This window comes from Ranitomeya variabilis, chromosome 3 (genome assembly GCF_051348905.1).
Source record: "Ranitomeya variabilis isolate aRanVar5 chromosome 3, aRanVar5.hap1, whole genome shotgun sequence".
In the NCBI taxonomy this organism is placed as follows: Eukaryota; Metazoa; Chordata; class Amphibia; order Anura; family Dendrobatidae; genus Ranitomeya; species Ranitomeya variabilis.
This window is the reverse complement of record NC_135234.1, coordinates 452,288,136-452,315,270: the sequence shown is the minus strand read 5'-3', so window position 1 is coordinate 452,315,270 and position 27,135 is coordinate 452,288,136. Positions and strand designations below refer to the sequence as shown.

General features: G+C 38.2%; 1 protein-coding gene across 2 annotated transcripts in view; it reads left to right on the top strand.

The window, feature by feature from the left end:
- The window catches only part of RASA3 (RAS p21 protein activator 3), a 231,377-nt gene extending 205,177 nt beyond the window's left edge, over positions 1-26,200 (top strand). For both annotated transcript variants that reach the window (XM_077296562.1, XM_077296563.1), the window contains exons 16-24: positions 2,201-2,278; positions 6,654-6,731; positions 7,435-7,508; positions 12,599-12,705; positions 14,162-14,244; positions 16,754-16,962; positions 18,287-18,390; positions 21,262-21,445; positions 22,419-26,200. In XM_077296562.1, coding sequence (XP_077152677.1) covers positions 2,201-2,278; positions 6,654-6,731; positions 7,435-7,508; positions 12,599-12,705; positions 14,162-14,244; positions 16,754-16,962; positions 18,287-18,390; positions 21,262-21,445; positions 22,419-22,494 — 993 coding nt within the window. In that variant the 3' untranslated portion in view covers positions 22,495-26,200. The remainder of the gene's footprint in view (positions 1-2,200; positions 2,279-6,653; positions 6,732-7,434; positions 7,509-12,598; positions 12,706-14,161; positions 14,245-16,753; positions 16,963-18,286; positions 18,391-21,261; positions 21,446-22,418) is intronic.
- Positions 26,201-27,135: the final 935 nt, after the last annotated feature.

Below are 27,135 nucleotides of genomic sequence, written 5' to 3'. Positions count from 1 at the left end.
GATTCTGTCATGCACAATTGAAGTGTACCAAGATAAAAATTACAGACCTACCATTCTTTGTAGGTGGGAAAACTTGTAAAATCAGCAGTGTATGAAATACTTATTTTCCCCACTGTATATAATATATATATTGTATGTAAGTGTGGAATAGTACTATGTAGGCTGGTTATTTCAGGACTTGTTGCATGCATATATTTGGGGGGCCTGTGCCTGTGGATTATTCAATCTGAACCTTCATGTCTGGACATATTTGTTGGTTTTATTTAGTTCTCAGTTGCATCACAGTAATCTACTTGTTAATATACACATATTAGCGCTTGTTTATGACCATATGGTTATGCTGGTACATCATGAATCAATCTTAATGAATGAGACATTCTGCAGCAGCTGCTCATATGAGCGTTACATTAGGAGGGCACGACTATGAACTAATGCTATAATTGGAGATATCTGACTGTGGCATATTGCAAATGAATGTATACCGTAATATGTTCTCCACTGAGCTCTTGCCTCATTTACCACATAATGGTATAAGTATCCTTATCCGATTTAATTATTTAGTAATATATTGGATTTATTATTATACTGTTGACCATATTCTATGGGGAGATTTTTCAAATTGCATGTTGTTATTCAGAATCTTAATTTTTTTTTTCACATACTGCATGTTTTTAGTAGTACTTTTGCATGTCTAAAAAATGTCCACCTTTTGTATTTACATTTATTTTCTCATCCCAATGCATTTAACATGAAGTTATTTAGCAATTTTTTTTTTACCAGCCTGTTTTGTATGGCCTTGAAATGTGTGTGTCATTACATAGGGTGTACTAGAAATAGAAAGCCTATGGATTTACCAGTGGCAGATACCACAGCTGTGTGGGAAATGTAGCCCTTTGTCATGTTTAAAATGTGAACACACCTAATTATATCCCATATAATGCCATGAAGGGAACAACCAATGAAAACCAAACAGAGAACCTTCACAAAAGGCCAAGTATTCATAAAAATATTTGTCTTTATTGAAAGATTATAAAATTAAAAACAAGGAAAATACCACAGGTACAAGAGACCAAACGGTGGAACACCGACAGCAACGACCTTAACAGAGTATACAACAATAGGCAAAATATAAATAGTTACATAGTACAAATTCACAATATTCACCGCCGTATGCCAGCATGGGCACATATAAATATAAAGTAATCAATAAGTGATATATACAATAAATAATTACAAATAAGTTAATGTACTAACACTGTGTCCATGTTGGCATCAGGCAGGTGAAGGAACAGTCATCAACAATAGTAATAATAGTGCATAAGTATACAGAGCTGAATAAATCAAGGCATAGTTACCAGAAAAGGGACCCACCACACCCGACGCGCGTTTCGCACTGAAATGCTTCGTCCAGAGGTGGTCACCACCCCTGGACGAAGCATTTCAGTGTGAAACGCGCCTCGGGTGTGGTGGGTCCCCCTGGTGTGTCCTTTTCTGGTAACTATGCCTTGATTATTTATTCAGCTCTGTATACTTATGCACTATTATGACTATAGGTGATGACTGTTCCTTCGCTTGCCTGATGCCAACATGGACACAGTGTTAGTACATTAACTTATTTGTAATTATTTATTCTATATATCACTTATTGATTACTTTATATTCATATGTGCCCTTGCTGGCATACAGCGGTGAATATTGTGAATTTGTACTATATAACTATTTATATTTTGCCTATTGTTGTATACTCTGTTGTTTAGGTCGTTGCTGTGGGTGTCCCACCGTTTGGTCTCTTGTACCTGTGGTATTTTCCTTGTTTTTAATTTTATAATCTTTCAATAAAGACATAAATATTTTTATGAATACTTGGCCTTTTGTGAAGGTTCTCTGTTTGGTTTTCATGTTTAAAATGTGATCAATGACTTTAACTAAGAAGTATCGTTTTTCCTTGGATATCTGTCGGACGCCTCTCACACAGCCAAGCCAGATCTCCACTTTGCACTGACGAGGGGCAGTACCCCGAAACAGTGTGTGCAAATTAAGATTCTGGTTTTGGCTATTATCCTAAGTCATGTGACAAGGCTCTTTAAAGGGTTGACATTGACCTGTAGGATTGCTACCTTCCAATAGGTGGCACTAGAGTTCTAGTTCTCTTCCTCTCTGAAGAGACAATTTGCATAATGACTTTAACTGTTTCACACAGGACCCACAGACTTCTAGAACGTTGACCCTCATCTCCAAGACTATACAGACTTTAGGCAGCTTATCCAAGTCAAAATCTGTAAGTATTTCTACTGTGAACACCTGATGATAAAACCATCAAAAGTGTATGGAAAATGGTAGATTTGATCCATATTTTGTTTACCTGGCTGTGCAATACTGCTTTGTGTTTTCACGAGATGATCACCATGTAAGTTGAGAGCATTGGGCTTCCTGCCCACTGATATGGTTTGTTTATAGGCATACTACGCAGCTGAATACTTGGTCTTGCCAATAATGAACATTTATTTGATTTATTGATGTATTTCTAAGTTTTTCAGTGCGTCATTTTTCTGTGGTTAGCTTGTTTATCACTAGCTCACTACGAAACCGCCCTCAACAACATTAATCTTCTACTCTTGAAAAACGTTATTTCATGCAATGGAGACTGTATCGCCACCGTTTATTTTAGCAGCTCTTTCCCAATAGAGTCATTATTTATGCTGCTTTTACCAAAGCGTGATCATCTGATTGTCCTCAAAGGAGTACATGTGTTATCCAAGGGCATGGTACTGGCAGTTGGGCAACAGAATCAAGCCTTGGCATCTCTTCCCTTCTATTTTTTTAAGGATGGGTTGAGAGTGTGAGTCACAGGAAATTTCTAATTTTTTTAAGCATTTACTCTTTCACAGATTCAGTCTCACTCTAATAATCCAAACTTCAGTCTAAGACTTGCTAGTTAATATTTCATTGAGACAGTAAGGATTTATTTCAGGCGGTGCTGTATATCTAAGCATGAATGATTGATTTTCTTGCACTCAGTAGATGAGAAGCTGCAGAACTAGTCCTTCCACTTTACCACCTGTAATGCCAAAGCTTTTATGTAGCAGACTTTCCTTAGCAGATTCAATCGCTAATTTTGATTCAGAAAAATTGTAGTCATCATAATATCCATTAGTACAGTTAAGAAGTTTCCAGTATTATATGGTAACCTGTCATTTCCTATTAGATAGATAGCTCCTGCATCAAGGAAGCATTGTTTAAATTACAAGTTATTGGTTTTCACTGTCTTATAACATTTGAATTATGGCACCAATTTACTTTTAAGCAGAGCTGTGAAGTCGGTAAGCCAAACCTCCTACTCAGACTCCTCCATTTCTCTGACTCGGACTACCTCATATTTGGCTCATGTTTAAGTGATACACTAACTGTAGTAAAGTGGTTACATCAGGCTTTTAATCACCATTATGATACAATAATAAAGCTGTTTAGATAAAACATAAAATATATTTATTGGAATACACCTTTAGAACACAAAAACTTTAAGAAATTGTAAATCTGCAATACACCATGCAGTAAGTGGGGGAAAAAACGTTTTCAACAAAAATGTACTGAATAACATATTTGCAGTCTATGAATTTGTTCTGAGAAATAGTATCGCCTCCATCAGATCCTCCTTCATGACCTCAAATCCAATCTAATTATTTTAACCCTAGAGAACAACCTCTCTACACTCTCTACTGGGTTGGTGGCAAAGCGGTAACCACATGGGCAACATCTCTAACAATTTCAGCATATAAAGGAATTGCCTCATGCTGTCAGTTTTGATGAATGGTTGAACACTACTACGTCTTTGAGAGCAAGTGAAAAATGTTGCCAAAATCTGGTCAATCTGTTTGCTATGGGAGTGGAATCTTTTTCCCTGCGGCCTGCTCCATGTTGTCCAAATACTTCTCAAAATTAAACTCCTCATCTGATGAGGCTGAAGATATGGTAGCAATTAGCACTGGCAAGACCTATGTCCTCTTGATCTTGGCAGTCCTGTAGCCCACTCATCCTGACTGCTACTCCAGTCAGAGCTTCTTTTCCTTTAGTAAGCTGTTGATCATCCAGCAATATATGATAACTTGGGTCCACATAAACAGCTGCCAGAAGAATTTTATTTTCTAATAGCAGTGTCTTCCTACGTTTCGTTGAAGCAGCAATGCCATCTGCAAATAAACCTATTCTTTGGGACAAGCAAAACAGCAAGTTCTTCCACTCCTTTATGAAAATGCCAGGAGTTAAATCCTTAGCTTCTCATTGTTCTTAAAAATGTTTAGAATTGAGAGTCCTCAGTGGTTGATACCTTTTAATGGCTAACTGAAAATATGGTAACAAATTGCAAGCTTTCGAGACTACTCAGGTCTCTTCATCAGGCATAGACTAATACAAATTCTGAAGAATCACATATTTATGCACAACCTAGCACAGAAAAAAACCACAAAAAAAAACATGGATAAGACAGGTAGCATGAAGCAGAATTACCATGAGTGATAAACAGTTATGTCCATAAATGTTGGGCCAGTTCTTAGATAAGGAATGTTTTATTGTCCTCTGATTGGGGTCTCTGTTGTGATGACCCCTCATAGTCTGAGGGGCAAGTTCCTTAGTTGATGTAAAAAGACATAAATCCATGCGACACATTCATTCCACCACTAGGACAGTCAAAGGTCGTCATCAGTTTATATTCCCAGACTCTTCTGTCTGTCTGAGTTTTGAAGTTACCCTTTAACACAAGTAATTTCATGTCCATAATGCTATGATTTGGGAGACAAAAATGTATTGCCACAGGTAGATCCATTCTTTTTTCTCTTATTGTGTGGCGGTGAGAATTCATTCTTGTTCTCAGTTTTTTCCCTGTCTCCCCCACATACAGACCCCCAGTTGGACATTTAGTACAAATAATTAGGTACACCACATTAGATGTGATGCAGCTGAAAGTACCTGGTATCTTGTAGTCCTGATGTGAATTGGGGATCTTTATCTTGTCCGTGGTCATTATAAATGGACAGGTTTTATATTTTTTCTGATTGCAGGGAACGGTACCTGCAGCTGTTGGAGAGGACAGGGAGCTCTTGACAATGATGCTTCTTAGATTTGGGGGCTGTCTAAAACACAGTAGTGGGGGGTCTGGAAAAATGGAATGTAATTGGGCATCTTTTTGTAGTAAAGGTTGTAATTTCCATGCAGCTCCCCTTAGCACCTCCAGATTTGGATTGTAGGTGACCACTAGAGGTACCCGGTTATTTTCTTCTTTAGCTTTGTAATATAGCAGGTGATTCCTTGATATTCTGGTGGTTCTTGTAATCTGGTTTTCAATTGTTCTTGGATGGTAGCCCTGATTCAAAAAGGTCTTTGAGGCGATCAAGGTGTTCATCCCTATCCATTGGGTTGGAACATATACGATTGTATACGATCACATAAAAAACTCCATTGTCTACAGCCAAGCCATCAGATACAATCATATATGTTCCAACCCAATGGATAGGGATTAACACCTTGTTCGCCTCAGAAAGACCGGCGGGGATGATTTTACCGCTGATCAGAAGCGGAGTTTGCCATGCTGCCATGCACATGACAGCGCGACAAACACCCGGTGTTTGGGCAGCCAAACCTGAACAATAACACGGACTTCCTGGTGAAGTCTGTGTTCAGTGTCCGTGCCCCAACAGTTGGTGTTCGGTACAGAAGCTGAACTTTACTGTTCAGGTTCGCCCATCTCTCGTTAGCAGTTCTTGAGATGAGTGCATGGCTACAGGCATAGGCATTCCTTATCAGTGCCTTTTTGCTCTGATCTGTAAAGGAAACTCTTTACTACTGAGCTTGTACATAAAGTGCAGCACAGATTCATCTCAACTAAAGCCGAGATCCTTAGATCAGGAATGGAACAGACATTTATAAAATTTCAGAACTTTCCAGAATTCTTATGAAAAAAACATCCAGGACATTTGCATTTAAATACTGTACCCAGTTTATTATATATTTTTGGAGTCAGTCCATTTTATAAATCCCTAGATCAGGATTCCAAACGCTCAGCTGTAATTTGCAGGAAACTTGGCAGAAAGTGTTAATTTTCCGTTCCCCATCATCATAACGATAATGAAGCATTACAGTTTCCATTTGAATCCATGAGCTTCGTGTGTGATGCAAGAGAGAGCAAATCTTTTGGAGTGTTGTTTGCTCTTTGTAACCACTCTCATCTCTGGCCAAGGGAGAGGATCCTAAACATGGGACCCTATTAGCTCAGAATTTCCTACCAGGGTGTATAAAAGTGCATTTTTTAAATTGGACAACTCCTTTTATAGTTTGCTTGTCAAAATCGTTTTCACTGTGGATACAGATTGTGTAGTTGAGATTTACATGTGCTGCTGCCCTTATTGAACCAAATAGGGTGCCATAAAAGTTTTAGCTAGATGTTATATTCATAGCACATAGCTCTGACTACTTTCATATTTACATTAAAAGTGGAGGGATTAAACTCAATGTATTACAAAGCAGCAAGACTTTCCATTATAGAGTGACCAAATCTATTTTTACAGAAGACTAGATAACAGCTTTGATGTAGTTTTCCTTACTGTTGAGATACTAAATACCCCCTTGCTGTTATACCCTCTTTACTTGTGTTTTTTTTGCAGGCAAGTTTCAAAGAGACCTACATGGCTGCGTTTTATGACCACTTTAATGAACAAAAGTATGCAGATGCTGTGAAGAATGTGAGTTTCTCGAGTTTTTCTTGGATTGCATAAGCTGTCTTCGGAAAGTTTTATACGTCCATGCATGTGTTAACTCTTTTGAAGACTAAACACACACACATTTGTTGATTCTCTGAGTTGTTGGCACCTAAAACCCCACTTTACAGCAAAGTGGCTGGTGTTGTCCACAGTGGTTTGGTTAGACAAAATCATTTAAAAAAACAAGGATTTGGAAATAAATCCTTGAAAAAGGCATCTAAATTAATTACAATATTCTAATCCAAATTATTAATGAGTAAAGATATTATATTTTCCAACAACAGAGGACCAGCTGTATCTTTCCATTTTCTGGCCTTTATTATAAGCAGCTGGTAGCATTTCTGGCTCACTAATATATATTTATATCAATCTGATGTTGGTTCTCATTAAAATGACTACACTAATAATATTACATGACGGCATTGTGTACAGTGTAAGCATTAGTGGTTTGCTACAAGATTCACTTGCTACCTGAACATGAAGTTGATGCAAGTAGAGCCACGTGTCTTAATTGTCAGATTCCATGCAGCAGGGGATGAGGCATGCCCAGAATACATTTATGCAATATGATCTTGGTTCATAGACACACAGGCCACATACAGTTCCATTTATAAACATTGGCTTGTTTATATTCACATCATTCACCAATTTTCTTTGTCATTAACTCATATTCCTGTTTGTTTAGTTCCTGGACCTGATTTCCTCCTCGGGAAGGAGAGATCACAAGAGCATAGAGCAACCTATTCTTCTTAAAGAAGGGTGAGATTAAACCCAGGCTTCTTTTCTTCTCCAGAAGCAATACTGTGTTTATTGCCTATAATAGATCAGATGTTTCCTTCTCTAAGTTAAACCTGAAAAATGATTGCTTAGATCTAGTTTCTTACTATTGGAAACCAACATGTATTTTCTTTGCTCTAGAATTTATTAGACCTTATTTTGATTGTCAATCACCAGACAAGATGAACTAGTATTCAGTAGGCAAAGGTTACATATTGGCCAGGTTATTTGAGATATGTATACAAACTATTTGCACAGGTAACTAAAAGCGGGCAGTAGATACAGTGGCATGTAAAAGTTTGGGCACGCCTGGACAAAATTACTGTTATTGTGAACAGTTAAGTAAATTAAGTATGAAATGACCTCTAAAAGGCTTAAAGATAGTGTGTATTTTAGGCAAAAAATATGCATATTATCATCTTTTACATTTTAAAAATTACAAAAAGGAAAATGGGCTTATGCAAAAGTTTGGCACCCTTCATGGTTAGTACCTAGTAGTATGCCGTTTTAAAACTATCACAGCTTGTAAACGCTCTTTGTGACCAGCCAAGAGTCTTTCAGTTCATGTTTGAGGGATTTTCATCCATTCTTTCTTAGAAAATTCTTCCAGTTCTGTGAGATTCCGGGGTTGTCTTGCATACACTGCAAATTTGAGGTCTAGCCACAGATTTTCAATGATGTTCAGATCAGGGGACTGTGAGGGCCATTGTAAAACCTTCAGCTTGTGCTTTTAGAGATGGTCTATTGTGGATTTTGACGTGTGTGTAGGTTCATTATCCGTTTAAAAAAGCCATCCTCTTTTCAACTTCAGCTTTTTTACAGATGTTATGTTTGCATCAAAAATGTGTTGATATTTCATTGAATCCATTATTTCCTCTGCACATGAAATGTTTCACATGCTATTTGCTGCAACACAACATGATTGATCCACCCCCATGCTTAATGGTGGGTGAGCTGTTCTTTTCCTGAAATCCTGTGCCATTTTTTCTCCACAAATAACCTTGATCATTGTGGCCAAAGAGTTCTATTTTAATCTCATTAGTCCACGGGACTTGTTTCCAAAATGCATCAGGCTTGTTTAGATGTTCTTTTGCATACTTGTGACTCTGAATTTTATGGGGAGGACTCAGGAGAGTTTTTTTCTGATGACTCTTCCATGAAGGCCATATTTGTGCAGATGTCTATGAACAGTAGAACAATGGACCACAACTCCAGAGTCAGCTAAATATTTCTGAAGTTCCTCTGCAGTCAGTCGGGGGTTCTAATTTGCCTCTCTAGCAATGCTACTAGCAGCTCTCACTGAAATTTTGCTTGGTCTTCCAGACCTTATCTTGACCTCCACTGTTCCTGTTAACTTTCATTTCTTAATTACATATTTGACTGAGGAAAGGGCAAGTTGAAAACGCTTTATCTTCTGATAGCCATCTCCTGCTTTGAGGGCCTCCTCCATTTTCATTTTCAAAGTACTAAGCTGCTGCTTAGAAGAACCCATGATTATGTTTTTGGCACAAGCTTAGAAGAGCCTGGATTTTGATAAAGTTGGGTAACTTGTATCACCTGGCCTTTCCTAAAGGTGATGGCGAACAAGCCATAACCCTAACTGCGCACACAAATCTGCAAGGGTGCCCAAACTTTTGCGTCAGACCATTTTTCACTTAGTAATTTATTTATTTTATTTTTTTTTTTTTTTTCATTTTAAAAATTACGATTTTTTTTTTGCCTAAAATACAAAGGAAATGTGTCATCTTTAACTTGAGTGCCCAAACTTTTACATGCCACTGTATAGTTAAAAATAATAAATGCACTGCCAGCAATATATGGGAACTCGCAACATCTACAAACAATATCATTTAGTGAATAGGTAGCACTACGTGGAAGACATGATACCAACACAACTAGCCTGATAAGAAGTCTCGGTTTAAAACTGTCCCGCTGTTGGCATATCACTTCCAGTGATTGTGTCAGTGTGTTGTTCCAGTTAGATAGTCTCTAATTTCCAGTGTTTGCTGTAGTATGTGACATCACAGTACTTGTACGGAGTAGTATGAGAACCTCATCAACTCTATCCTCCAACACGTTTCAAAGATACCTGCTCTTCCTCCTACTGAGAAAGAAGAGCAGGCATCTTTGAAACGTTTTGGAGGACAGACTTAGTGTTGATCTTCTCCCATTCCTACAAGTATTGTGATGTTACATACTACCTACTTGCAACTGAAGCCCAAAATGCTGGGTGACTATGGGGAAATTGCTTCTGGCCGAGGCACTCCCATACTTGCTTAGTCTATTTTGGATCATCGAGCTTTGCATATTAGAGGATGTCTATCTGGAACTAGACATCAGCACAATCATTGGAATTAATCTGCCAATTATATATTACTTACTTTTAGAGGTTTTATCCATGTTAGACTTTAGTGGGTTGGGCCAACTATTTTGCAGGGATTCTGACTATGCAATAGAAACATTAATTTTTGTTTTACTGTTTTGTAATTAGGTTCGTTGAGAGTTTATACCCAATGGATATGTTAAGATCATAAAAAAATTAAACCTTTGTGTTCCCGATAATGGAGTTGTCTTTCAAAACCTGTTTACTAGCAAAAATCATTTTAATTGTCAATGTTTTCTATGGTCATCAGATAATTTTTTTTTTGGCAGATGATGAAGATTTCAGTCAGATCAATTGGTCTCTTAGTAGCAAGCATGTAGGGGAACAAGCACACAAGACCAATGTACCTTTATACAGTACAGACCAAAAGTTTGGACACACCTTCTCATTTAAAGATTTTTCTGTATTTTCATGACTATGAAAATTATAAATTGACACTGAAGGCATCAAAATTATGAATTGACACATGTGGAATTATACAGTTAACAAAAAAGTGTGAAACAATTGAATTATGTCTTATATTCTAGGGTCTTCAAAGTAGCCACCTTTTGCTTTGATGACTGCTTTGCACACTCTTAGCTTTCTCTTGATGAGCTTCAAGAGGTAGTCACCGGGAATGGTTTTCACTTCACAGGTGTGCCCTGTCAGGTTTAATAAGTGGGATTTCTTGCCTTATAAATGCTGTTGGACCATTAGTTGTGTTGAGCAGAAGTCTGGTGGATACACAGCTGATAGTCCTACAGAATAGACTGTTAGCTGCTTTTTTCTTGCCATAATACAAATTCTAAGTAAAAAAAAAACGAGTGGCCATCATTACTTTAAGAAATGAAGGTCAGTCAGTCCGAAAAATTGGGAAAACTTTGAAAGTGTCCCCAAGTGCAGTGGCAAAAACCATCAAGCGCTACAAAGAAACTGGCTCACATGAGGACCTCCCCAGTAAAGGAAAACCAAGAGTCACCTCTGCTTCTGAGGATAAGTTTATCCGAGTCACCAGCCTCAGAAATCTCAGGTTAACAACGGCTCAGATTAGAGACCAGGTCAATGTCACACTGAGTTCTAGCAGCAGACACATCTCTACAACAACTGTTAAGAGGAGACTTTGTGCAGCAGGCCTTCATGGTAAAATAGCTGCTAGAAAACTACTGCTAAGGACAGGCAACAAGCAGAAGAGACTTGTTTGTGCTAAAGAACACAAGGAATGGACATTAGACCAGTGGAAATCTCAAATTTGGACTCATCAGACCAAAGCACAGATCTTTGGTTCCAACCACCGTGTCTTTGTGTGACGCAGAAAAGGTGAACGGATGGCCTCTACATGCCTGGTTCTCACCATCAAGCATGGAGGAGGAGGTGTGATGTGTGGGGGTGCTTTGCTGGTGACACTGTTGGGGATTTATTCAAAATTGAAGGCATACTGAACCAGCATGGCTACCACAGCATCTTGCAGCGGCATGCTATTCCATCTGGTTTGCGTTTAGTTGGACCATCATTTATTTTTCAACAGGACAATGACCCCAAACACACCTACAGGCTGTGTAAGGGCTATTTGACCAAGAAGTAGAGTGATGGGGTGCTACGCCAGATGACCTGGCCTCCAGAGTCACCAGACCTGAACCCAATCGAGATGGTTTGGGGTGAGCTGGACCACAGAGTGAAGGCAAAAGGGCCAACAAGTGCTAAACATCTCTGGAAACTCATTCAAGATTGTTGGAAGACCATTCCCAGTGACTACCTCTTGAATATCATCAAGAGAATGCCAATAGTGTGCAAAGCAGTCATGAAAGCAAAAGGTGGCTACTTTGAAGAACCTAGAATATAAGACATAATTTCAGTTGTTTCACACTTTTTTAAGTATAATTCCACATGTGTTAATTCATAGTTTTGATGCCTTCGGTGTGAATGTACAATTTTCATAGTCATGAAAATACAGAAAGATCTTTAAATGAGAAGGTGTGTCCAAAATTTTGGTCTGTACTGTAGGTACAAAGAAAGTAAAAGGAAGGTGGTCATCTGAGCAGGTTGTGTGCGGGCACAACCTCTATGAACACCTGAAAATATCAGCTGATGCTACCTGGTGGTTGGGGGATGATATCCAGGATAGCTGACCAGTTTGGATGATATCAGGATGTGCTGCTGTAATGAAGAATCTTTAGGACCAAGATGAGTTGAATGGTTTTTTTATCCATTTAGCAGCGCAGACTAATAGCATTTTATCGTCCACATTGGTCTTTTATACACACCAAATTAAAATTATATTGATCTGTTAGGAAGGAAATTGGTCAGATGATTGTTTGTGTAAGGAGGAAAAAAAATACAGAAACGGTGACTCATTTAGGCAAGGACAAAAGAACTTTATTTGCTAAATCGTGGTAATGTCCAATTAAGTGCTGAATGTCAAATTACTTTTTACCGACTTATTGTGATATGTTTTCTTTTTAGCTTTAGGAGTATTTTTAAGTCATTAAGAAATCCTGGAAAATCCTTTTATACCAAGCTCCACTATTTGCTGCTTATTTGCTGGTATATAAATGTTAAGGCTTTCAGATTTTCTCTTTGCTATTTCTTGTGATATATTCACCATAGTTATGTGCATATATGGAGTAATGGTATGTTTTATGATTTCATGTTATCTTTTTACCTGTTGTTGTACTTAGTATTAAAAAGATTTATATTTGTAACCTTCACATAGATTTATGATCAAAAGAGCTCAAGGGAGGAAGCGTTTTGGTATGAAAAATTTCAAGAAGCGATGGTTTCGACTAACTAACCATGAGTTTACATACCAGAAAGGCAAAGGTAACTCATGCGAAGATTTCTTTTTTGAAGTGAAACCTTAAGTGTGTCTCCTAAAGTATTACTGGTTAACTCTAAACCCTTTTCACTCTCTTGTATCTAGATTCTTCAAATTCTGTTTATTTTAAGCATTTTTTAATGACACCTGTTATTCACTTTTACAGAATCCTTATAAACCCTCAGTGTGTTTGCTCCCCACATCTTTTGGTCGAAATCTGGCTATACTTAAGGCCTTCTAGACGCCTATTTTTTTACCTAATTGTTTGCTTGGTCAGTCTCTGTTGTGATCTGTCTGGGTTTCCATCAATGGGATGAAAATCTGTCATACTGCATAAAAGACACTTGAACTGCAGTATCTGTCAATCATTGTAAGGGTCTGTACACACCTGCGGTTTTGTTGCTTTTTTTCTTCTTCTGAGAGATTTCTTAGTAAAGTGAATAAGATTCCTGGAGTCTCATGCACACATTGCTTATTTTTTCATAGCAGATTTAAATCTGCAGCATGTCAATTCTTTTAGGGGTTTTTTCTGCAGATTTCAGCCATACTAATGAACTGTAAAAAACCCATAAAAAATGCATGTAAAAAACACATAAGCTCACCCATTATATGCTGCTTTTTTCCAACACATCTTTGGAGCACATTTGCAGCAGATTTTTCAGTTTCAAATACTGAATGTGCGCACATTTGTAACACTCATTCTCATCACCAAAAGGTATAAAAAGTCAGCAGAAAGTTGTTGAAAACCAATCTTTTCAGCCTTTTAAAATCCCTAGTCTGTGGACTATGTTAGTATGCTCTGCAATAATGATATACACTGTACTTTACTGAACATTTGAGATTTTTTTTTTTTAAATGTTTTTATTTTTTCAGATAATCAATTCATGGTTTTTTCTATGGCAATTCACAGTATAGCTGTATATACTACATAACCCTTAATTTTTCCCTAAAGGCGTTTATCAGGTCCCCAAAAGATTGTTAGGCCTCATTCAAACATCCGTGATTTTTTTTTTTCTGGTATGCAAAAAAGAGGTCCAATTTTTCTTTGTGATTTTTATTGAGTTGTTATCACTATTTGGTCAGAGTTTGTTTGTTCATTTCTGTTATGAAAAATATTAAATTGCACAGCTTCGCGAGCGTTAAAAACAGACTGCACATAGCTTACACATGGATAACAATGTATGCGGTCAGTGATTTTTCATGGACCCACAGACTTGTATGGACAATTTTTGGTCCTTGACTAAGATCAAAGACAAACAGACATGTCTCAGGTTTTTCTTGTGTACCAAATAGACTATAATGGGGACGTGTTCTATCCATGAAAAACACAGACAATGTATGTCATTCACGGATGTCTAAATGAGGCCTCAGACATATTCGGAAATCCTATGTGTTAATTTATTTAGGTAATAAGTTGTGTGTGCTGGTGTACGGTTTTAATGATAAAATTGTTTCTTCCAGGTGATCACCCACTTTGCAGTATTCCAATTGAAAATATTTTAGCTGTAGAAAGAGTAGAAGAGGAGTCCTTCAAAATGAAGAATGTGAGTCAAATGTAATAAATAAGTAATAAGTATAATGTTTCTTAATAAAATTAAATCTAACTCATGAATTCAAGAGATGTTTCTCTGTCCTTTCACCTGTTTCATTGCTAGGACAGAAACGTAGACCATATGCTACCGCCTAATGATGTAAACATATAACATTAAGGCTGTGTGCACACGTTGCGGATTTTTCACGATAAAAACTCTTAAAATACGCATACATATGCATCCCATCATTTATAATGCATTCCGCAATTTTTGTGCATATGTTGCTCTTTTTTCTTTGAAAAAAACGCATCGCGGAAAAAAACGCAACATGTTCATTAATTTTGCGGATTTTTGGCGGATTTCCCACTATATTACTGCATCCCAGAACCTCCGGAAAAAAAACGCAAGAAATACGCAAAAAAAAAACGTGAAAAATCCGCATGTGGATTTCTTGCAGAAAATGTCCGGTTTTGTTCAGGAAATTTCTGCAAGAAATCCTGACGTGTGCACATAGCCTAAAAAATGTAAAGTCATAAAGTAATAACAAATAGAAAAAAGTTTGTTAAAAAAAAATCTAATTATATATTCCTTTTAAGTAAAAACGTTCCCAACGTAGACCTTAAAAGGGTTCTCCAAGAATGTGATAAAATGACGCCCGTGATATAATTCCAACTTTAGCCTGTCCAGATTCATTCCCAAGACCTGTCTCTCAACTGATTGAAAAGCTGTATTGTACATACCCCAGTCTGCTGGAGGCAGGGCTATGATATGTTTAAGAAGTACATCTTCCTGTCAATGAGCACAAGTGGGGTAATCTCCATCTTCATCCTCCTCACTTCTTAATTGTGATCACCAAGGCAAAGATATATTTCTTCACATATCTTATCCCTGCTGTTGCCCAACTGAGTTGTGTGTGATCCAGCTCTATTGTCCATTGAGAAACAAGTCTTATGAGATGGAGTTCTTCAGTCTACATCCTATCCTATCACGTGACTAGGACTGGTTGCAGTTTTTTATTATGTCTTGGGTGCTATTTGATCAAATTCTCTGAAAAACCTTTTAACCCCTTCACGACCTTTAACTTACATTGGTCATGGTCAGATAGGGGTTCCCTGACCATTGACGTATGTGTATGTCATGGCGATCATGCAGGGCACAGTAGCCGAAACCTGGCTGTCACTGCCAGAGGAGGTGCCCGCGATCGATATTTATCACCGCATAACTTGTAAAAAAAAAAAAAATATGCTTTTTCATCATACCACAAAACAAAACGTGGAATAAAACATGATCAAAACTTTGAATAGAAAAAAGGGGTTTTTTTAAGCTGAAAACACTATCTTGTCCTGCAAAAAGCAAGCTGCCATAAAGCTCCATCAGCAGTGAAATAAAAAAGTTTAAGTTCTCCAATTTTCAATATTTTCATAAGGAAAAGAAAATCATATCGACCTAAATTTATCACTAATATAAAGTACAACATGTCACGAAAAAAAAATCTTAGAATCACTGGGATATGTTCCAGAGTTACTAACTCGTAAGGAGACACTGATCAGAATTGAAAAAATTGGCCTGGTAAGGAATGTGAAAACGGGATGGGGTTTGAAGAGGTAAAGGCCCATAAACATTAAAGTCAGTCAATCCCTCTGACAATTTGTGTATGGAGGCCTCCAGAGTATCACCCAACAGATCATGTTGGGAAAGAGAAGGATCTTCTCTAGGAAATAAACTGCTGCCAGAGGAGTCTGGCAGTGGCTCTCTCATGGAAAAAAACAAGAGCGCTCTGCCCTGCTGAACGTGTATAGGGGAGTTGGTGAAGATAACTGTTGGACAAACAAAAGTTCCAAAAGTTTGGCTGACAGCTATCTAATGTGTACCTGAGGAGGGGCATTTATTCTAATTAGATTACTTTTGTGCAATAAGCTGTGTAGAGAGCTTTGTCCTAAATTGTATTGGTTATGTACACCAAGAAGTGAACAGATCAGTTCTTCCCTTGGGCTCCTTGATAAGTAATGCATTACTGACACACCATTGGCATTTCTATGTAGCCACTGCATGAGAAAATTGGTAATTATTGGTCAAATACACAGAGACTAATGATGATGCTTGCTAAAACATCATTTTTGAGGAAAGAAAAATGATTTTTTATTTTCACGGCTCTGCGTTGTAAACTTCTGTGAAGCACTTGGGGGTTCAAAGTGCTCACCACATATCTAGGTAAGTTCCTTGGGGGGGTCTAGTTTTCAAAATGGGGTCACTTGTGGGGGGTTTCTACTGTTTAGGCACACAGGGGCTCTGCAAATGTAACATGATGCCCGCAGCCCATTCCATCAAAGTCTGCATTCCAAAACGTCACTACTTCCCTTCCGAGCCCCGACGTGTGCCAAAACAGTGGTTTACCCCCACATATGGGGTATCAGCGTACTCAGGACAAACTGGACAACAACTTTTCGGGTCCAATTTCTCCTGTTACTCCTGTGAGCCTCAATTGACTTCGTAAAACTAACAGTTTATTTTGTCATTTTAGATGTTTCAAGTTATTCAGCCTTCGAGGACCTTATATATTCAAGCAAATAACTGTGTTGAAGCGATGGACTGGATAGACATCCTCACCAAAGTTAGTCAATGTAACCAGAAACGCCTCACTGTTTACCATCCTTCAGCCTTCCTGAATGGCCACTGGCTGTGTTGTAAGGCTACCTCAGAGAATGCCTCTGGCTGCAGTCCATGCACTGGGTAAGAAAATGTGTTGGTTCGGTGTTTGCCTTTACCCATTGCCATTGGTCAAATGCAGAAAAAAAAATCCAGCTTCAAGGCTCCTATAAAAACTGGAGTTTATTGTGGAAATCTTAAAAGTAAGAAACAGCATAAATGTCATAATCCCATGGAGGGGGGGGGGATTCAGGTCAAGCAGACACGTTTTAGACCTCAGGGTCCTTGTCATTGCCAATGATTGCCCTCACCTTCTGTATTCTTACCCATCCCTTGTAGACTGTGAGCCCTTGTGGGCAGGGTCCTCTCTCCTCTTCTACCAGTCGGTAACTCGTTTTGTTACAGATTATTGTACTTGTTTTTTATTACGTATACCTGTTTTCACATGTAAAGCGGAGTAATTGGCGCTACAATAATAATAGCTTATCGATTTGCAGGAAAACGGTAATGGTGGGCAAAACCAGTTTCATGTACTATAGTGTAATCTAGCATTCTAGAACACAGACACTATCCCCTCTGGTTAAAGGGGTTGTCCAGTCAAAACCGATAAGCCTGCAGTCACTCTGTGTGACTGCAGTCTTATGAATCCCTACAGTACACACACTGTCGCCGCTGTCTGCCTCACTCAATATAAGTGTATGGAGAGCGAGGTCGTACCCACTGGCCCGGGGGTATGTATAACTCATACATACTCTGTTCCCAGGTCAGAAACAGGCGAATACCGCAGCGTACAGTGCGTGAGCTGGGGATATTAATATGTCTGCAGTCATGCACAGTGACGGCAGACTTGATGGTTTTGAACGGACAACCCCTTTAAGTTCGCAAGCCGATAAGACTAGTTGTTCCGTGTGCAGCCTGCATTGTGCTGTCCCACCCTCCTTCTACACATCGCCTGTCAGTCTGAAACTTACTGAGGATCACAGGCCATGCCCCCATTGACATCACCATGCAGAGCTGCTGACTCAGCCATTTAAAGCACAGACAGGAATTCTCTCTGCTCTGTGCTTTGAACAGACTGTGGCAGGAAATGCAGAGACGGGAGGTCACATCACCACATGTAATGCTCAGGAACAGAACAGAATTCACAGCAAGTGAATTATGAACTTCTTCCATTATTTATGATGGACTTTAAAATGCATTAATAGTCTGTGTGCAAGGAAAACCCTTTAACACAATATTCTGTCCAAAAAAAAATGCATTGATAAACTTGCACCTTTTTTCATTTTAAGCTGTATAAACCAATCACCAAATATCCCAAGCCATGAAAACACTTTACACAGAACAGTATCTTACAGTATGTACACATCCTGAGCAAGCACGTTTTTATGTCATCTTGTACTGATTCCAGGGGCCTGCCAGCAAATATCCAGCTTGTCATTGATGGGGATAGAGAAACGGAAAGAATTTACTCCTTATTTAACACATATATGTCCAAGATGGAGAAAATGCAAGGTAGGATTGACTTTTTTATACTCATATAAATGTAATTTCTTTGAGAGATGGACAGACACAGGATGTAGGGGGATAATAATATTGGTAATATATAAGTATGAGCCCCATAGTTTCCCATTGCCCTAGTATGTAATCATTTTATAACTTTAGAATTTAAATATTTCATATTTGCAAATTAAATAATTACAGTGAATTATTGGAAAAAATGGCTTCTATAAATCTATATGACTTATAATTAGATGTATCCGGGTACATGTTGCTGCAAGAAACATGATGGGATTTTTCATTTTGTTGTGTAGTGGTAATTACTGGAAAAGTGGAAAAATGTTGAACGTGAACTGGGGCTAGGGGTTATTCTTCCTGCCTTTAGTGCTAGGCCAAGGTTTGAAGCCAACAATCCGCATGCTGTTATGTTCTTCGCATGACTGCTTGGGATACTGGGTACACCAGTTTCCCTCCACACTCTAAAACATACTGGAAATTAATTTTGCTTCTTAAAAAAATTTGAGAGAAATGATTTATTGGATCAAGGTTGTATTGGGGTATGTGCACACATTGCGGATTTGGCTGCGGATTTGTAGCAGTTTTCCATGCGTTGCACAGTACCATGTAAACCTATGGAAAACCAAATCCGCTGTGCCCATGGTGCAGAAAATACCGTGCGGAAATGCGTTTTATTTTCCACAGCATGTCAATTCTTTGTGCCGATTGCAAAGCGTTTTACACCTGTTCCTGTATAGGAATCCGCAGGTGGTAAAACACAGGTGAAATTCACACAAAAAACGCTGGAAATCCGCAGGTAAGACGCACTGCGTTTTACCTGCAGATTTTTCAAAAACTGAGCGTAAAAATCCGCACACGAATCCGCAATGTGGGCACATAGGCTTAAGCAGCCCCTCAGCACAAATAAGAATGTCCAAGGCTACCAAACATAGGTCAAGACTTCATCTTCTGTTCATTCCATCAGATTAAAATACATAGTAGCAAGACAATATAGCGACATAGCAAATATTCCTCTTCACTGGCAACATGCTAAATCTTGAGAAGAGTTTGAAATGTAAAAACTATGGGGCTGATTCATTAAGGCTGGCATTGCGCACCGCAGTCTTAATGATGAGCTTGGTAGGAGGATACCTGCCAACTTCATTAGAAGGCTCGCGCCTCTAAATTGGGTGCATCCCTTGCCTGGTGTGCACCGCTGCAAAAGAATAAAATAAAAATAAAAAAGTACACAAGTGAGGGACTGGATTACATTACTGCAATAGGTTATGCCACATAAATTACATGAATTTGATGGGCAGACAATAGCCACTCCGTGTTACGTCCATATTGCGTGGGTGGCTGGAAATGACATGTAAACCTCAAATATCATACATTTTTGTACAGTGTCCAAGTTTTCAAGGTGTTTATGCTTTCTGACATCAATACTTTAATGAATTGGCATGAAAAAATGTTTTACATTGCATACGTTTTTATTATGCGATGAATATTTAATTTAAAGAAGAACGGTCATCAAATTTCACAATACAAACTACATTACTAAATACATCATTTATTCCTGATGAGGGTACTGTATTTTCTTTGAAAATACTTGTCAGAATAATCCTCTTTTAGAGTTTCATTTGATTTTTAGCCTGACTGGACCGCTGCTCAGTGTCTCTCCTGCTGTGCTGAGATCTCTCACTGCTCTGTAAAAGCTGCAACTTACGGGCTAGGAGAGCAGAGATTACTATATAATTGGACCTATAAAATGCTAAGCTTGATTATATAACCATTATGGCATGGATTTTAAAAGTGAGCACATTAACTTCATCAGGTCTTAAATCTTTTTACGATCTAGTTAACAGTTTATATTTTGAAATCTAGTAACAGATCTGCTTTAAGTCACAAAAGTATAAATCTTAAATGCAAAGCAGGAATTTATAGTTCATGGCCACATGCGGCCTGCAGTACCCTTCTTTGCAGTCCTCAAACGCCTAGTCACAGACAGTCTTGACTGTGTCTGGTAGCTTCTTGCATGCATTTTCCAAATCGGGGAGAAGATTAGCAGTTAACCTCATATGTTGGTATAATGGGGAAATCCTGAAGCATGCCCAATCCGTGGGACCCACCTCGATCAGCAGAACGGAGAATTTATTTACCCGTCAAAAAATGAAGTGCAAGATCCCTGCTCTGACAGTAATATCTGCGTGCACACCCCTACATAATGAATGGAGTGGTGGTCAAGGATGCACATGGCTGCTCCAATCTAATTGGTATGGAAATTCTCTGTTCTGACGATTGGTCTGATTCCAGCGGTCAGGCACGCATCGATCAACAAGTTTTGGATAAAACGATGACTTGCTTTCACTGGACAACCCTTTTTTACTGTAATCACCGGACAATGCTTTTAACTACAATGGAGAATGCATGGTCTCTGCCTTTCTGAATGGGGAGAGGGGAATGTTTATCCTTCTGATAGGTGGAAGTCCTAAAAATAAAAGAATCACTTACTATATATCCATAGCATAATCTTTGTATACGCTCTCAGAAGTTATAAACCCCTCATACTTTATTTTACTTGCTAATATAGCACCAGTAATTCCTCTGCACTTTACAGACATCATCATCACTATCCCCATAGGGATATACAGTCAAAATTCCCAATCACTGTGTCTTTGGAGTGTGGGAAGAAACTCCTACAAACCCTGGGAGAACATGCTTGAATTTTATTTCAGCCCTTGGAGTTGGTTCAATCTGACAATTTGGCACACAGGCCAAAACATGTTGTGCACCCCTGTTATAGAGTATTACTTTATTACACAGTAGAATTTTATAGTGTAGATGTGAATGTTCTGTGGTAAGTGGTCCTTTTTTGTGTTGTCTTATTAGAGGCGTGTGGCAGTAAGTCCGTGTACGATGGTCCTGAACAAGAGGAATACAGCAGCTTTGTTATTGATGACCCTCGTGAAACCTACAAAACACTATGTAGCATCATAGAAGCCGTCAAGACATTAGAAGAAGAGCATGCTCAGTACAAGAGGGATAAATTCAAGAAGACAAAATATGGCAGTCAGTAAGTAGAGGTTTTATGCTTCACAACAGCACAATTTCAGCAAAACCTCATTAGTTACAACAATAAATTTAAATATCTTAATTAAGTACCATTGGTAAGTTTGGTGAATAATACACTCAATAATTTGTTATTGACTTTGACTACAGTCCGGAGGGCTTTTTGAAAGTAAGTGATAGTATTATCCAAGTATTTTTGGATTTTTTTCCTTTTCATCTGGCAATTGGCAACTGTTCCGTTTGGGTAAACTTCCTCTAGTTCGGTATTACAGGGAGCAAGTTTGAGCCTTATGTCTTTTTTTGCTTTTAACTTTACTTTAAAGTCAAGCCTGGAGGTGTACCCGAGCTAGCCTGTGTGCTCCAGATAGTGGAGAGTGTGCTTTTGGTTTCCGAACCATTCTAGCACATTTTAATATACTGTAGCTTGAGTTAGAAAACTGACCTCAAAGAGTCAGTAAATTTTTTTTGTGCACTTTTGAAACATTTGTCCTGTAGAAAGGCCGTGACACTTGGGCTTAGTAACCATGGGCGAGGCCCTTAAACAACGTGGAAAATTTACTATATTGTAAGTAAGATTTCGTAATATGTAGAATTTTTGTGCCGTTCAAAGATACAATAGTTGTATTAAGAGACTTGCATCTAATAATAATAAATTTGCCGAATCTTACTCCAGCGAGCTATAGGTTCGGTCTATAGTATAGGTTATAGTCTTCATAAATTCCACCATTGCCTTTTGTTTCCAGGAACAGTGCCACATCTGTCAGTAGTCTGTATCTGGTATTTTAGTTTATCCCAAATAAAGTGGAATAAAGTTCAGGTTTACGCCTAAAGGGTTGTAAGAGCAGGTTACTTGCTAGATGATACAGTTTTGCCATAATTGTGAAGTGTTCCTACATGATTACCTTTTATGTGGGTTGTGCATGACTTGAGATGCAGCACTTGAAATGTATCTAATGTCTTTTCTTTTGATCTTTTAGAGAACATCCGATAGGAGACAAGAGTTTCCAGACCTACATCAGGCAGCAGTCGGAGGTGTCCACTCATTCCATTTGACTTAGTGTGGAATGCACTTCAGAAAGGAAATGACCCTTTTGACTTAAGATGTAAATAGGAAAAAGATGTCCTCACGAGATCCAGCATGGTAACACAATATGTGGAACTTAAAAAGCAAGATGTGCTGAGTTTTCGTGAGTGTTTGTGGACTGTTACAAGAGTTGCAATGCACTTTATTCATCTGTAAACGGATGACAGGACTTTTTTTTGTAATAACCATATGCCAGAACTCCAGGACTGCGCCACATATGGGCCCTTTGTCTGTGTTTCTGATACTACTTGCATTCCTTGGACAGCTTCTCACACTTAGTAGCATTAATTTTAGGTCACAAGACAACTCTGAATTTCAGTTTTTTCCGCTTGCTTCTTACTCAGGTCAGCGTCACTGACATCAAAGAATATTAGGAATTTGGAAATGACTTGAGTGACCAATACATCCATGAAGTATTTGTTCAGGACAATGTTATTTAATTGAAATACCTTTATGGTATACTTACTGAAAGTATACTTCAGTAGTGATCCAGTAAAGGACAGATGTGCTGTAGTGATGAATGAATCCATGCTAACGTGCCATGGCATCTATCACTTGTTCTGCCACGTTCTTCATACAGAAGTTAATGCTTCGCTCTTCACTTTGTCTTCATGCATTTAAAAATGAACAGAAAACTCTAGTAACACCGCTCAACTGGACCAATCATTTCATTGTATAGTTGGATGCCATCATGTTTTCAATCTCTCCCTATAGATGGAAACACTGAAGCAATGCTATCCAATGGTGTATCCTCCCTGGTTTCTGAATCTGAATATATACATAGGTATTGGTGTTATGGTTGTCATTTTATATTTCCTATATAGGCTTTGCCTACAAATATATGCTCTGTGGATCATGGCACACAAATTAGGGAAATGGCTGGTAGCACTGATGCAATATAGCTTAAGTGACCATCTTGGCATAAATGACAGATAATTTCAGCTTTCTCCCACTTACGTTGTAACAGATCACTGGTAACACTGTGATGCTCATGTACCAGATAGTGGAGATGAAGTTCACCTATACCTGAATCCTACAAATAAAGATGCCATAAAATGTAAAATTAAGCATCAGAATCTTCACTTTTGCAATAAAATCTCCTTTTTTTCCCAAGCTTACTTTAACTATTTAAGCTGATTCTCTTTTAGACACTTGTCCCCCCATTTTATGTTTTAGGTGTGCTCATCCTAACTTTTTGTGCCAAAGATCTTCTCGCTCTATAGTTTTGTTTTTTTTCTGTTTGCCAAATCTGTTACTTCTGATTCATTTTGCTTACATGTATTTTAATCCAAAATGACTACACTACCATTGCCAAATAATAGTCTTCAGTCCTCAGAAATGATCTTCGAATCCCAGAGTGTGATAGTAATAGGCTTAACTGTAGCTGTAACTGAAGTGCCTGTCACCGCCCCTTTTGAGGCTTTACTTGATGTCTGTCAGTACGATTGTCATGTACTAACTGCGGAACAAGAAACATATTTAACATCTACTTGAATAGATCATCAGCTTTTGAGCCATGCAATGCAAACTACTCTGTATAATTCCGCTAGACGTACAGTGATGTGCACTTTCAAGAACACCACCACTACAAGTCTTGGACCAAAGCCTGCCCTGTAAAGTGATGAGAAATGGATTCCTAGTTAAAAAAAGCACTCTTCCTCCCATCAAAGCTTGTATCCTATTGATATATCGCAGTCGTCATATTATATAGCACCGAGTACTTACTATTGCTCATTTTGCCCTTCTACCCAGTTAATTATTCTCTTTTCTCTGCTCTGGGTAGAAACAGAAAGTCTCTTGTCCCTGCATTTTATCATTTCCTTTTTAAAATCCAGGTCCAGCTGCTCCCTCTTCACCCTAACAGGGACTTTTGCAAAGACTCATGACTTGTGCAGAGAAAATTGACCTCCTGTTTCTACATAGAGCTTAGGATTCAGCTAGTCCGTTTTTAATCATGTGATGTCATAGACCTATTGGTAAAGAGAAGAATTCACTTGATAGAAGGACAAAATTAGTAATTGTAAGTGCACAGTGCTATATGATATGATTGCAATATACTAAGAGGATACAAACTTTGATGGGAGGAGAAGGAGTGCTTCAGACAAGCTCCCATGTGTCTCATTTGACGAGCAGGGTGTCTTGGCAGTCTTGTTAGCTCTTTGCCATTAAAACACTCAAAACCAGTTACAAATGCAACGTAGTAATAGATCCTTGGCGACTTGTTTTATGTATTCTACTTAGCCTTCATCTATTGTGTGTCATATGTTTTATTCCACACTGCTTTCAATCGTGCAAACTTGTTTTCCTCTAGATTTATAGATACGATTTCAAACTATTCCTGCGGTGGTAAAGAATTAGACCATGTTGTATAGTATTGGTTTCACTGATGAAGTGGGACAGTAACCCCTATAGAACAATGTGATATATAGTCATACTAGAAGGTTTGGTGACTTTGGAGTTAAAAGTTAATTGATTTGGCTCATAAAATAACTGAAAATGAAGGCATTATACTATGTGTTATACTGTGTGAGAGCTACCTAACATGACTTTTTTTATGTTCCTGTTTATCAGTATTATGTGTCATTTGGCATAAGCCATGGCTCAGATTATTATTATAATATATATATAAATAGATATTGCACCCAAAATGTAAAATTTGCCATATCTTTGTAAATGAAAAGTTAGAGCAATAGTGAAATGTAATTAATAGGCTTTTGTTACTAATATATAATAGCTTATCTTCTGGTGCTGCTGCCATTTTTGCCACCATTTTTCACACTCATGATGTAGCATTATACAGACCCCAAAAATGAATGGACTGTGAGTTCATCTATGGTTCATTGCTGAATGCATCTACTGAGAACATCTTTTATACCTAGAATTTAGATCCAAGTATACAAGCCCAATAATATCGCATCACTTCTGTTCTCCGGCATCTGCCAGTAGATACTGTGTGAGTGCTGGACCCACCTTTGGTGCAGAATCTGTTCAATGACCATACTTGCCAGTGCTCTTTTTGTCTGGATCTATGTTTGTTTCCTAAATCTGGAAACCATTTTTTATTGCACTGTTCCCTTGTGGTAGAAGACCCCTAAGATAAGGTACTCTTCTATGCCAAGCACTCCAGCTTTGTTCTCTTTTGAAATAAAATTATGTCCATACATTCTAATGTAATATTTGTTGTTTTACCTTTACTCCCGTCAAAAGGAAGATCCTAGAATTTTAGTTGTGGACAGCATCTGTATGTTGTATGGCAAAATAGAATCGGTGCATTGGTTTAGTGTTGAACATTGTTTGGTACTATCACTCCCTCTTATCATATATCAAGCAACGAAATACCATTTTTATAGTATTGTATGGTTGTCATTCACTTGCTGTACATTCTAATTTAGGGCCATACATGGAGACGTATTAGTCAGTTCTGTATTTTACAATTTTGCCTTTGTTTAAAGCCAGAGTGTATTTTGTAAGCCAAGCTGTGTACATCTGTGTATATGGTGTGTATGCAAAGACTTGGCAAAAAAATTAGCTCGAAATCTGGAAGAAAGGGTCTTTACTGCCTTGGGAAAATAAATTTAAAATATGTATATGTAATATATCGCCTTTGTTGTAGATACTGCATTGTGTTTTTACTTGTTTATTAAACAATTGTTTTATTAAATGGAAATAATTCATTGTTATTGTCTTTGGTTATTTTTTTATTTGTCTCTTACATAGCACCATCATTTCCACAGTACTTTACAGATATCCCAATTGGGGTTCACAATCTAGATTCCCTAACAGTATGTCTTCGGAATGTGGGAGGAAACTGGAGAACCCGGAGGAAACCCACGCAAACACGGGGAGAACATACAAACTCCTTGCAGATGTTGTCCTTGGAGGGCTTTGAACCCAGGATCCCAGCCTGCAAAGCAACAGTGCTAACCACTGAGCCACATTGCTGCCTGTTTTTTGTTTTTTCATTATTACATGCAGTTAAGCAGGGAGATGCAGTTAATATTGGTATATACTATACTCTAAATTCTATAAGTTCTGACAGATAAAATGTAAGGGCCTGCTTCATTATTTTGTGGTATTCGCTGACATTTTTTGCTCCAAATTTGTCACAAGGGTGCAGACAGTTCATGAATTTTTCCTCAAGTACAAAGTGGTCTTTTGTTCTTTAGTCAGTTTTGTGACTTTACAGAGAAAAAAGTCATTTTTCAAAATATCTGGAAAAAAAAAAATCAAAATACAGGTAGTCCTCGACTTACGACGTTGATCCGTTCTTACGCGTCGTCGTAAACCGAATTTCGACGTAAGTCGAACCATACGTTCATACAGTACTGTACCATAATAACAGTACAGTACTGCAAACACAGATGAGTCTACCTTGCGTTTGGGAGCCATAATGAAGCGTGTTATGGCGTGCAGGAGGCTCAGTTTCCTCTGTAACCGGGTACAGTGTACAGTACTGGACACTATAGTTCTGCCCCTGCACGTAGTTCGACTTACGACTAGTGTTGAGCGATAACGTCCGATACTTGAAAGTATCGGTATCGGAAAGTATCGGCCGATACCGGCAAAGTATCGGATCTAATCCGATACCGATACCCAATACCAATACAAGT